Source organism: Callospermophilus lateralis, chromosome 20 (assembly GCF_048772815.1).
Source record: "Callospermophilus lateralis isolate mCalLat2 chromosome 20, mCalLat2.hap1, whole genome shotgun sequence".
NCBI classification, from domain to species: domain Eukaryota; kingdom Metazoa; phylum Chordata; class Mammalia; order Rodentia; family Sciuridae; genus Callospermophilus; species Callospermophilus lateralis.
The window spans coordinates 6,362,555-6,375,799 of NC_135324.1; the positions used below are offsets into that span (position 1 = coordinate 6,362,555).

Consider the following 13,245-nt stretch of genomic DNA (forward strand, 5'->3'; position numbering starts at 1 on the left):
AAATACATATGCAACCTAAGGTTGGAAAAAGAGACTTGAATGAGGTTACTTGTAGTTGCTTCCCCATCCTACACAAAGCCATTAAGCAAACAGCTTTCAAAACTCTCTCTCAGAGAAAAATCAGGTTAAAATAACCTGCCCTACCTGTTTCTTCTACTCTGTGCCATTTAATGTATTAAACAGCCTTAAAAAAAAAATCAAAACAGGAAACATCACAATCTCTTAAGAACAATACATTTAATACATTCACAGGATTCCAAATGAAAAACAACATTACTCATGCTATGTTTTCAGTTTTCCTTGGACAACACAAAAAACACAGTACTCAACCTTGCGTTTTCACCAGAGGAATGTGAAATCTCATTTTGACACATATACTCTCATTTTGACACACAAACAAGTTTAAAGAAATAAAAACAACATTAAACTACTGCAGCACCAGCTGACTTCCTTCAGTCTCCACTCAAAAAACACAGAACTCAACCTGTGTGTTTTCATGGGAGGAATGTGAAATCTCATTTTGACACAAAGACAAGTTTAAAGAACTAAAACAACCTTGAACCTATCGTGGTATCAGCTGACTTCCTACAGCTTCCACTCTGTCCCATACCACACCACCCACAGCTGCACAGGGAACTCTCTCCCTCCACCCTTGTTTCCTCAACAGAAAATTAAATATTTAGAGGTATGTCACTGAATTAAAACTACTATAACATGCTAAAAATTTAAAAAAAAAAAAAAAGCCAATTTATTTGTTGAAAGAGAGGAGTAAGATTAGATGATGCTTAAAGGGCATAGGGAAAACTATTCACATTTGTCTCATTTGTTTCACTCTGGTTTTAGAACATAGGAATGTGCCCAAAGGAACTAATGATGCCAAGAAATACCCCAAACACTAATTATAAAGAAGGACTATGCTGATGTTTATGAAAAGCTTATGATAATGTGGAAAAATATTTTAAGTTATAAAGTTAAATGAAAAAGTAGGATACAAAACTGTATATGCATTATGATCTCAACTATGTCAAAAGCAATAAAACAAAATATGCCCTGTAAGAGGCTGAAAGAAATTAGTTGAAAAGGTCAACAGCGGTTGTATTTTAAGTAGTGTGTCTACAGTGATCTTTTTTTTTTTCTTTCTTTTTTTAACTTTCCTGTCTCTTCTAAATTTTCTCTCATGGGAAGATTTTTTTTCAAAAAATATTAATTACAAAGAAGTAAGTCTGAATTAAGTTTTGAATTTGAATCCAATCTATAAGAAAGGATGTGAACGTTCATAAAACTGTAAAACATTCCAGGCTCCTTGACAATCCCACTGTTGGGAGTAACTAGCCTGAGGGTAGAGGGGTTTGGCTTCTCCACATCCCAGGAAAAAGTGTGACCAGGTCCTACTGATGCAAATGCTGAACTGAACAGAAATGTAATGGTTTTACAGAAAGGAACAGATATCCATGCCTGGCAAAAACTTTTTTAAAGTAGGAGCTCTTCCACACTAAATTAAACAAGAGGATGGCTCTTTCCTGCTATTGCCTAGATACATGTCAAGTTACAAGAACACTATTATCAGCCAGGCATAGTGGCCCATGCCTATAATCCCAGCGATTTGAGAGGCTGAAGCAGGATTCTAAGTTCAAGGCCAGCCTTGGCAATTTAGCAAGACCTTCAGCAACTTAACAAAATCCTGTCTCAAAATAAAAAACAAAATGGGCTAGAGAGGTGGCTCAGTGGTAGAACACCCCTGGGTTCAATCCCCAGTATCAAAAACAAAACAAAAAGCACAAACACTATTATCACAGTGGCTATGGAAAGCTGATCCTCGTTTAGAAACATTAATAAAACAGTATTGCAACAAGAGTGGACAAGAAAAGTGCAACACTTAGAAAAAGTGCTTTCTATAAAAATGATTCCCTTTAAGATGTTTCTTTACTGCACACACTTTAAGGCCTCCCTCCTTTCCCCTCAACAAGAGAGGAGGCTGACCCTCCAAAAGCTTTCTTCTAAATCATCCATCAGACTGAAGGCGCACAGTGTCCGAGGCACTAGGGTCTCAAAGAGGAGAAAACCTGTCCCTGTCTCAAGGACGTGGCAGTCTTGCAAAACTGGGAGGTGGACATATCCCCAACCACCACATGTCCCTTAAAAGCAGATACTGCCTCTTTCTTACCATTAAAGAACATGCTGCAATTCTCACTGAATTACTTACACAAATATCCTTACACTGAAACTTTCCTGACTTACTAGAAGGCAAAAATGCAAGTATCTTCTCTTGGTGAGTACTTCTCGAAAGAGCAGGTACTAAGTGACACTTCTGACATTCACCCCTAAGCATCACAGCGCCTAGTGAAGTCAGTTAACGTGCTTCTTTCTAGGCAATGGGAGCTTATTTTACTCCAAAAAAGATATTTTGAAACCGAGAGTAAGTGACCAGTCCTATATCTAGATCAATCCTCATCAGAATGATCAAAAGCTGAGATGCAGGAACGGTAACTTCAATTAAATTCTTCAACTCCTATTCCAATCGTTGATTTTCAATGTGCTCCTGTGTTAGCCGTTCCAGGTCTTTCCGCACATTCGGGTGGTCTTCCAGATCTTCATAGAGGGACCTGACGATGTCCAGTCTCCTGTAGTTCTCGGGCTTGACTAGGCTTCGGACAACCTGCAGGCATCGCTCTTTCAGGGTATACACTGTAAGGCAGGAAACCAAATCCTCAGTGGCAGGCTTAGGCCTCAGAGCAAGGAATGAGTGAGAGGCTCTGCCAATTCCAGCAAGTATGTTTACTAAAGGCGAACCTTACATTAGGTTAAAAAAAGAAAAGGGTGAGCACATATGTTGTGTGTGACATTAATGGATGCCTCATGAGTTTCATGCCCCTGTATAGTAACTTCCCCTTGAAAGTGAGACTGTGATTTGCTTAAATGAAGGCAGATGAGGTGATGCTGGCTTCTCTGAGCCTAAGCCGTAAGAAGGGCTGGTGATTTCTGCTTTTACATTCTTAGGAGCCCTGAGTTTCACTGCTGGAGAGAGCACATAGGAGGGACACTCCCTGAGACCACCTGGAAGAGGGGCCCAACCCCAGGCCACCTGCCAGCAGAGGACAACAACACTGCCAGTCTACAAAATAAACACCAAGCTGAACTCAGCATAGGCAGCAGAATAAGAACAGATTTTTTTTTTTTTTTTTAAGTTTTAGGGGCTGTTGCCATATTGCAATAGGTATCAAAACCAGTGTGTAACTAGATTTGGGAATAACTCAATTTTTATTTTAATCTCACTGGGGAACTAACTTTTTAAAGGTATCATATGAGGCAAAATTTAACCTAACAGTGCTCATTTTGTACACCCCCCCCATTTTTTTTTTTTTCCACTAGGGATTGAACCCAGGGACACCCACTGAGTCATATTCCTCAGCCCTTTTTATTTTTTAATTTGAGATAGGGTCTCACTAAGTTGTTTGGGGCCTCGCTAAGTTGCCGAGACTGGCTTTGAACTTTCAATCTTTCTGTCTTAGCCTCCTGAGCTGCTAGGATTACAGGCATGCACCACTGAGTCTGGCCCCACTTCTTTAAAACAGTATCTATACATACATTTTAGTTTTAACCCATGAACCCATAGGTACTTATTTGGGTTTTGTTTTTATTCTGAAGAACTTTAATTTCACAGGGTTCTACTTAATAAAATACTTTGAGCTTTAAACGAATAGTGAACTATGGTGTTAATCTTTAATTCATTGATTTATTAATCCCTAATTGACACCGAGTTTAACTGGATTAAATTAAAAATATAACACCAGAAGTCAACAAATAAGCCATGATATCTTTTTTTAAAAATATTTTTTTAGGGCTGGGGATGTGGCTCAAGCGGTAGCGCGCCCGTCTGGCATGCGCTTGGCCCGGGTTCGATCCTCAGCACCACATACAAACAAAGATGTTGTGTCTGCCGAAAACTAAGAAATAAAATATTAAAATTCTCTCTCTCTCTCCTCACTCTCTCTTTTAAAAAAAAAATATTTTTTTTAGTTACACATGGGCATAATATCTTTATTTTGTTTATTTATTTATTTATTTATTTATTTAATTTTTTTTTAATATTTATTTTTTAGTTCTCGGCGGACACAACATCTTTGTTTGTATGTGGTGCTGAGGATCGAACCCGGGCCGCACGCATGCCAGGCAAGCGCGCTACCGCTTGAGCCACATCCCCAGCCCTGTTTATTTATTTTTATGTGATGCTGAGGATCCAACCCAGGATCTCACACGTGTGAGGCGGGCACTCTACCGCTGAGCCATAACCCCAGCCCCATGATATCTTATTTTCCTATTCTTCTGGGATCCTAGGGACAAGCCTACTCCAAATGGCATCCATAATTCTACAATCAGATACTCAGTTTAGACCATCTTTTAAGAGCCCAGAGTGCTTTTGAGATACCAAAACATCTTTGTTCAATATACATCTATTGAACAGGCGTGGTAGTGCACACCTATAATCCTGGTAATTCAGGATGCTGAGGCAGGAGGATCACAAATTGGTGACCAGCCTCAGCAACTTAGCCAGATGCTGTCTCAGAATAAAAACTAAAAAGGACTGGAGATGTGGCTCAGTGGTTAAAAGCCCCTGGACATGGGGCTGGGGATGTGGCTCAAGCGGTAGCGAGCTCGCCTGGCATGTGTGTAGCCTGGGTTCGATCCTCAGCACCACATACAAAGATGTTGTGCCCACCAAAAACTAAAAAAAAATAAATAAATATTTAAAAAAAAAAAAAAGCCCCTGGACTTAATATGCAATACCATACATACACATACACACACACACACACACACACACACACACCATATGAAAAAATATTATTTACAGTAGAGAACAAAGCATAAAAAGACTGAATGAGAAGGCTCACCAACCTCTAGCAAAAAATAGTAAGAAATGGTACTCCAAGTAACCTATCCTCTACTTATTCTAAGGAACAATCTTATCTTTTTAAAAAGACTGAGCATCAGTACCTGGCAAAGTGATGTTGGCAAAAATAGGTTGTCCGTCAACATTGAGAGATGGCACAAATAGTTCAGTTTGGTTAACCAGAAGCCCGTCATATGTGCCTGCGTCTCTGAAGAGCCAAAGGTGACCTGTTAACACAAGCAGAGGCTGTTAAGGAGACACATTGGTCTAAGTCAAGGCACCTATTCTCTCTCTCCCCTGACATACATGAAGTGCTTGCCTCTTGTTCTGCCGACAAGTCACAAAGTCTTTCCACCATCAATAACAACAGCAATCCTTAAAAAGGATCTATTTACAGATAAGAAAACTGGTTAGAGAAGGCAAGTCACTTGCTCTAGGCAACACACAGAATGCAGAACCTGTACCTAGGGCTCCAAATCTAAAATTTGGGCAGAAAAGCAAAGCCTAGGTCAAGTAATCAATTGCAAGTCACAATAAACATTGCAAACAGTAAGAGAATAAGCCACAGGTTCCTTATATCTAATTCTCAAAAAGGAGGTACAAAAAGAGCATGGTGTGAGAAATGAGCCAGACAAAAATAGGGTGCATTCTGTATGAACAGGCAAAATTAACAAATGGTGGGAAAAATGTGGGGGGGCACAGGGAAGGAGGCAAACCTTCAGAACCAAGATTCCATTTGAGGAAGGAAGCTCAGAATAAATATCACATTCCTTCCTTGGGCATAAGTACTTGAAGATTTGGGTGGGAAATTTTAAGAACTTTAAACTGGTAATTTTTTTGCTGTGGCAAAATATACCCAGGTGAGAGGGGTCTCCCCCCTAATTTAACACTAACTATTTTTTTAAAATATTTATTTGTTTTTTTTTTTAGTTATCGGCGTATACAACATCTTTGTTGGTATGTGGTGCTGAGGATCGAACCCGGGCCGCATGCATGCCAGGCGAGCGTGCTACCGCTTGAGCCACATCCCCAGCCCAACACTAACTATTTTAAGAGTACAATTTGGTAGCATTAAGTACATCCACATTTTTAAATAATTTTGTATTAAGCCAGGCAAATTTTTTTTTAAATTTTTTAATATTTATTCTTTTAGTTTTCAGCGGCACAACAAACATCTTTATTTGTACGTGGTGCTGAGGATCAAACCCAGGGCTGTGTGCATGCCAGGCGAGCACGCTACGGCTTGAGCCACATCCCCAGCCCCTGGGCAAATTTTTAAGAATACAAAATTCACACAATTTCCTCTATAAAATAAGTTCTACAGAAATATGGATCCCTGGAAGCACTGTGTCTGTGTTCTTCCTCTTCAAACATTAGTTTGGTCTAAAAGGCTGAGACACAACTTAATGTTGTAATACAGCAAGAAGACTGACACCAGATTCAAAGCAGATGTGGCCCCTTGACTGAGGATTTCTTAACCTATAACTATTAAAAACACATTTCTTTTCTACATAAATTTTAAAAAGAAAGAAAAGAAAAAGGAGAGGGCTGGGGATGTAGCTCAGTGATACAGTGCTTGCCTAGCATGCATGAGGTCATGGGTTCAAACCCCAGTACCATAAAAAATTCATTAGCTTATTAAGTATGTCACCCTAAAAGAAGAAAAGACCCATCAAGAAGGATCAGCACAAGAAAATTAGGAAAATTAATCCAGATTAGGGCTACTCTCTGCCTGAGCTAGGGGAAGCTTATTGACTCCACCTTAGATAAGGCCTGGTTATCCCTCACCAGGGTTTTTTATTTTGTTTTGTTTTTGGCGGTGCTGGGACTGAACTTAGGGCCTCACACATGTTAAGCAAACGCTTTACCACTGAGTCACATCTTTGGCCTCCCCTCACCAAGATTTTTACAACAGCTTCCTAACTGCAACCTGGGTGAGCTTCTTGGTATGTAAATCTGACTATGTCAAACAGCCCTATTTCACTAGGGCTACTTCTGAGCTTCTTTTCCTACCATTCCATACCCACCACCCCTTCTGGCAAGGCCCCAGTCTTGGCACACGAGGTTCCTTCTGTTTACAACTCAACTCATATTTCTTGGATTGGCTGACTTCTACTCGACCCTGCTTCTGAACTGAGACCACAATCCCCTCCCACGCTCCCACAACCCCCTGAACTCTGTTCCTATCGCAGCAATTATGACACTGGCTTATTCTTGTCTATTCATGAATCTCTCTCCCAAATGGGACTATGGTCTCCACGATGGCAGGGACCCTATTCGAAACTGAAGCACTGGGAATATCAGGACTGAACGAACAGGCATTAGAGATGGAGCCACATTTGGGGGATAAATGCACTTGAAAGGGGGAAAAGCCACCTTCAAATGTAAATTTTTCAGTTTTACAAAGAAAGGTTCTGCCACCTGCAGCATCAACTTGGATCTGTCACTACGTCTGTGTGGCTTCTGTTCCTCGACCATGAAACGGGAAAAACAGTACTTTCGCCTGTTTTCCAGGATGGGGGAAGGACTGAGTAGCATCGCTTTATCGTCCTGCGGTCCACAGGCCTAGGGAGCGGAGCAGCGATCAGCATCGGCATCCGCGAGGGCTCGCCTCGCGCCCCGGGACAAAGCAGGCGGCGCGGCCGGGCCTCGTACCTCGGTAGCTGTGGATGCGGCGGCCAGTGCCCGGCGGCAGCGTGGGGTAGGGCTGCGGCTCGCCGTCGAAGTTGAGCCACACAGGTAGCACGACGCGCGGGCTGCGGTTGCAAAAGATGACCTGGGAAGGCTCGCGCGAGTTCACCGAGCGCAGCACCGGCCGCTGCCGCCCGGCCTCCATCTCCTCCTCGGCGCCCGATTCCTCCCGGTCTGACTCCTCCGGACCGGACTCCTCAGCGCCTGATTCCTCCCGGCCGTACTCCTCAGGGCCGTACTCTTCGGCGCCCGCCTCCTCGGCGCCCTCCTCAGCCCCTTCCCGGCTCCCCGCCTTCCGGGGCATTACCCCCTGCAGCCCAGACAACCCAGGCCCGGTGGCCTCAGGATTCGCGGGCCGGACGCGGGGCGGGGCGTGCGTGCGCGCCCCGGGCAGACCTGCGCCACTCTTCGCGCGCTCTCGGTCAGGCATAGAACACGCAGCCGCAAAGACTATGCGCGTGCGCAGATGGGACCTCGAGCCGGGGGCGGAGTGGGTGTGTTCCGTTGTCGCGTTTCTACCGCGAATTCCTCTCTTAATCTTCCTTCGTTTCTAAGACTTTCAAGGTATTTGCCACGTTTTTTTTTTTACCATCTGCCCTGTCATTTAAAGTTTTTCTTACTCATCGTTTGTTTCGTCTCTACTTTGGGCTACAAAATTTAACATGCACAGCAGCGTACCTAAGGGACAAAATTTCCCTCCCACGTTTGCACACCCCCCCCCCTCACCGAAAGAGTTCTTGGAAACAAAAAAGTATAACCGGTGTTTGTTGTTGCTTTTGGTACCAGGGATTGAACCCAGGGGAGTTAACCACCAAGCCACTCCCCAGCCCATTTGTATGTTTTAAGACGGTCTCACTAAGTTGCTTAGGGCCTCGCTAAATTGCTGAGGCTGACTTTGAACTCGCGCTCCTCCTGACTCAGCCTACCGAGCCGCTGGAATTACAGGCGTGCACCACCAGGTCCGATTTGTTTTGCTTTCTTTCAAAGATACTTGTGCATATGAAAGCAATTAAACAAGTTTAAGAATAATTTTTTTTTTTTTTTTTTGCCTGTGATGCTAGGGATGAAACCTAAATTAATGGGGATTATAGGTGTGCACCACCACACCAAGAGCATATATTGGTTATTATGGCTATAACTATTGTATATATGGGAGTACAGATGTTTCTTCAACATACTGATTTAATTTCCCTTGTATTTCAAATACTCTTTCACTTGTGCCCAGAATTATGCCTTGATAAACTTTCAGAAGGCGAAAATATTTCAATTGAAATTTAATTATATAATTACATTTAATTATATTTAGTCTATCAAATAGCACAGCTGCAGGGCATGGTGGCACACCCCTGTAATCCCAGCAATTGGGGATGCTGAGGCAGGAAGATTGCAGACTGAGGAACTACATTACTAAGTAGTCTTGTCTCAAAATAAAAAAAGGCTGGGAATGTAGCTATAAGTGGTAGAGTGTCCCTGGATTCAAAACCCCTCTACAGGGGTTAAAAAAAAAAAAAAAAGTTTAGCAATGCAGTACCCTGTATGGTTGTTTACTCTCACGACTTCCTGGTTGACTGGGAACTGCAGTTCAGTGCTGCCACCCAGCACCAGGAGAGTACTGCATAGTAGGGAAATGATAATTTCCACTGAAAAGTCTATTGTGCTTACAACCATTGTAAAGCTGAAAAATAGTAAAACCATTCTAGGTTATGGACCATCTGCATAGCAAGTAGTGAGACTGCTGGATCACATGGTAGTTCTGTTTTTAAGGAAACACCATGCTGTTTTACATAATGACCATACTTACCTACATTCCCAACAATGTATAAAAGGTCTCTGTTCCTCACATCCTTGTCTACACTTATCTTTTGTCCTTTTTTTTTTTTTTTTTTTTTTGGAGACAGGGTCTTGCCAAATTGCTTAAGGCTAAACTGCTAAGACTGGCTTCAGATTTGCAGTCCTCCTAAATCACTGGGATTACAGGTGTACACCACCATGCCCACCCTGTATTCACTCTGAAAAGAAACACTGAGTTTGTCACATTGAATGAGTTCAGGTTGAGGATAATCTCAATTCAAAACTGTTTTGTGATGAATCCAAATATTCTTTGTACTATTACAGCTTTTCTGTGAGTCTGAAAAATGCTTCACAGATTATGGTTGGGAGATGCAGACTGAGACACAATACCAACCTCCCTCTTAGTCTCAAAGCCCAAAGGAGCCAAAGATAAACTTGTCCTAGACACACTCAAATGCAAATGTCTATGCCAGTGGACACCACCTGACTAAATGCCACAGGCAACTGCCCTTTTGCTCTGAGTGGTCAGTGAGATCCAGAAAGAGATTGATAGATGACCAGCATGGTACAGAAAATGAAACTCCCTTGTGACATGAGTGACTCAGCACTGATCTTGGGAATAAGGACTAGGTTCTAGCTTTGGCTTTGCCATTATAGTTCGTATAATTACTTGGCTTATCTGGGTTTGCTTCTTTTTTTATAGAAACAAAGATTATCTCGAAGATAATCTTACCTACCCTAATGTTCTGAGTTTTAATTGTAGCTAATAGTAAACTTTGACAGTCTTTGACAGTCACCTACTTAGTCTGCAGGTAGGTGTTATGGTTTAGATATTAGGTGACCCCCAAAAGCTCATACAAGAAATTTCAAAATGAAATGATTGGATGAGAGTCTTAACCTAATCAGTGCATTAATCCCTTTATGTGGATTAACTGGGTGGTAACTGTAGGCAAGTGGGATATGGCTGGAGGAGGTGAGTCACTGTGGGTGTGCTTTGGGGGTTTATATTTTGCCTTGGTGAGGAGATCTCTCTATATAGCTCTTGGTGGCTGTGTCCTGAGCCACTTTCCTCTGTCACACTCTTCCCCCATGAAGTCCTGCCTTACCCCGGGTTAGAGTAAGTCATCTGTGAACTGCTGAAACTGATCACCAAATAAACTTTTCCTACTCTAAAATTGTTTTTATCAGGTCTTTTGGGCACAGTGATGGAAAAGCTGACTACAACAGTAGCTTTTCTTTTTCTTATGTGGTATTGGGGATGGAACCCAAATCCTCGAGCAAGTGTTCTACCATTGAACTCTACCTGTAGCCCAATCACATTTTGGTAGTTATTAATGGCAGCAACTGTCTACAAACTACCAGAACAAGTTTCATCTATCATTCTCCAGAAGAGTGGGGGCAAACTTTTTTTTGCAGGCAACTGTTTGAAACTGAATACAAATGTGTGGAAGGAGCCTAGACATAAAAGGGCTTTCTACCCCATTTAGTATGGCTTATAGTATACCATACATAGTATAAAAATTATGTGTGTATATTTTTTTGCGAGAGAGTTACTAGGGATTGAACCCAGTAGCACTCTACCACTGAGCTACATCCCTAGTCCTTTTTCTTTTTTGAAACAGGGTCTCACTAAGATACTGAGGCTGGCCTTGAACTTGTGATCCTCCTGCCTCAGCCTCCCAAATCACTGAGATGACAGGCCATGGTACCTGGCTCCTATGTGTACTTCTTTTAACTTGATTCAAGAGGTAGTTCAAGGCTTGAGTAACAGAAGGAGAGCTGAGAAGTAGATACTTGTCTAATGCCAAATGATCAGCTCCCCTTTTTCCTGCTTTCTAAAATCCAGTTCAAGGTTTTCTTTTTCTTTACTTTTTGTGGTGTTGGTATTGAACTCAGAGCTCATGGATGCTAAGCATACCTCCACCTCCAGTCCTCAAGCTGTTTTTGTTTTGTTTTGTGGTATTAGGGATTGATCTCAGAGGTGCTTTACTACTAAGCTATATCCCCAGTCTTTTATTTTTTGAGACAGGATCTTGCTAAGTTGCTGAAGGTCTCACTAAATTGCTGAGACTGAATTCAGACTTGCAATCCTCCTACCTCAGCCACCTGATTGCTAAGATTACAGGCATGGGCCACCAAGCCCAGTTATCCAACTGTTTAGTACTAGGGGTTGAACCTAGAGGTGCTTACCACTGAGCTATAGCCCCAGCCTTTTCTATTTTTTATTTTGAGATAGAGTCTTGCTAAAGTTGCTTAGGGCCTCAGTAAATTGTTGAACCTGGCCTTGAACTTGTAATCCTCCTGCTTCAGCCTCCTGAATTGCTGGCATTACAGGCAGGTGCCACTGCACCCAGCTGGATGGCTGATTTTTAAAATTTAGCTTGTTTCTCACAGGAGAAAACAGGAAAGTTTTTCAGCATAATCTTTCTTCAGAGACCAGTAAGGTTTTGTAATAAAAGGAAGGGAGGCACAATGTGAGTCTCTTCTCTGTATTGTCTAACCTAGGAAGAAGAAAAGGGACTAAATCCAATTTTCCATTATGATGAAGCAACTGAAAACAATAAAATTCAGTATCTCTGGAAACACTTTAACTTCTGAAACTCAAGTCTCCTTATAGTTTAACCATTTTGTCAACATCTTAGCTTTGCTGTAAGAATTAAACGTAATGTTTAAAAAGAGAAAAAAAAAAACATTCAGCAAACCTGAATTAAAATGTAAAAACAATTTTATCATCCCCAGGGAGAGTGAAATGTTAGTATTCTAGAACCATGGCTGCATAAATTGATTAGTGACACACTGGAGACAAAAATAAATGGTGGTTTAGCATAATACTATTTATGAACTGCAACAAGCTGGGAACAAAGATGTGACTTGCAAGTAAAATCCCAGTTACTGGAGCCCAACCAAATAGAGCTGTTTCTTTTTGCTCCAGAAGCATCTGTAACTCAGAGATAGCTACAGGAAGTGCTGGAACGGATTAAATTCCTTAAGCAAGACTTTCAGAAAACACCACATAGTGAGATGGGTATGTAGCTCAGAGATAAAGCACTTTCCTGGCATGTGAGAAGCCTCTGGAAAAAGACAGCTGGCAGAGGGCTGGGGTTGTGGCTCAGCGGTAGAGAGCTCACCTAGCACGTGAGACACTGGGTTCGATCCTAAGCATCACACAAAAATAAATAAATAAAAAATAAAGGTGTTGTTTCCATCTACAAAAAAAAAAAAAAAATATATATATATATATATATATATATATATATAAATATAAGGAAAGCTGGCAGAAGTGAAGCCACACCAGTAGTAGTAGTCCAGATTCTGCAAGGGAAATTCATGAAACCATCTTCACAAAATGAACCAGCGTAGGCAGATGTGGCTTAGGGGCTGAGCACATGCTGAGCATGCTAAGGCCCTGGGTTCCATCCCCAAAGATGAAGAAAAAGAATGATAGTGTGGAGGTATATAAGACTTGCATGGGTGCGTGATTACTTAAAATATCTGAGTAGTGAAAAGGCACTGGACTAGGAATAAGAAAATCAGTTTCAGATCTGGCTAGAGCAGTTTATTTATTTTAGGGGTAACAGAGATTGAACTCAGAACACTTAACCATTGAGTCACATCTCCAGCCCTTTTTAATATTTTATTTAGAGACAAGGTCTCACTGAGTTGCTTAAGGCCTCGCTAAATTGCTGAGGCTAGCTTTGAACTCAAAATCTTCCTGCCTCAGCCTCCCCAACTGCTGGATTACAGGCATGTGCCATCATGCCTATCTGATTAAAGAAGTTTGTAAGTGAGGTAGATCTGGGCCCAAATCCAGCACCTCTTTACTTTTTAAGACATGAGCAAGTTGCAGCCTCTCTGAACCTGTTCCTAACCAT

At 41.8% G+C, this 13,245-nt stretch overlaps 1 protein-coding gene across 1 annotated transcript; it reads right to left on the reverse strand.

Annotated features, from left to right (window-relative positions):
- Window positions 1-217: 217 nt before the first annotated feature.
- Window positions 218-7,937, reverse strand: Vhl (von Hippel-Lindau tumor suppressor). The gene is made up of 3 exons (XM_076841038.1): window positions 7,547-7,937; window positions 4,996-5,118; window positions 218-2,685 (listed from the first exon to the last, which is right to left on the reverse strand). Exons 1-3 carry the CDS (start codon window positions 7,884-7,886, stop codon window positions 2,510-2,512), a joined length of 639 nt encoding a protein of 212 aa, XP_076697153.1. The 5' UTR covers window positions 7,887-7,937; the 3' UTR covers window positions 218-2,509.
- Window positions 7,938-13,245: the final 5,308 nt, after the last annotated feature.

Coding starts and splice junctions, on each gene's coding strand:
- Vhl (XM_076841038.1), bottom strand. CDS start 7,886: ATGCCCCGGAAGGCGGGGAGCCGGGAAGGGGCTGAGGAGGGCGCCGAG. Junction 5,119..7,546: donor CCGCATCCACAGCTACCGAG/GTACGAGGCCCG, acceptor TTGTGTTAACAG/GTCACCTTTGGCTCTTCAGA. Junction 2,686..4,995: donor TGCCAACATCACTTTGCCAG/GTACTGATGCTC, acceptor CCTGCCTTACAG/TGTATACCCTGAAAGAGCGA.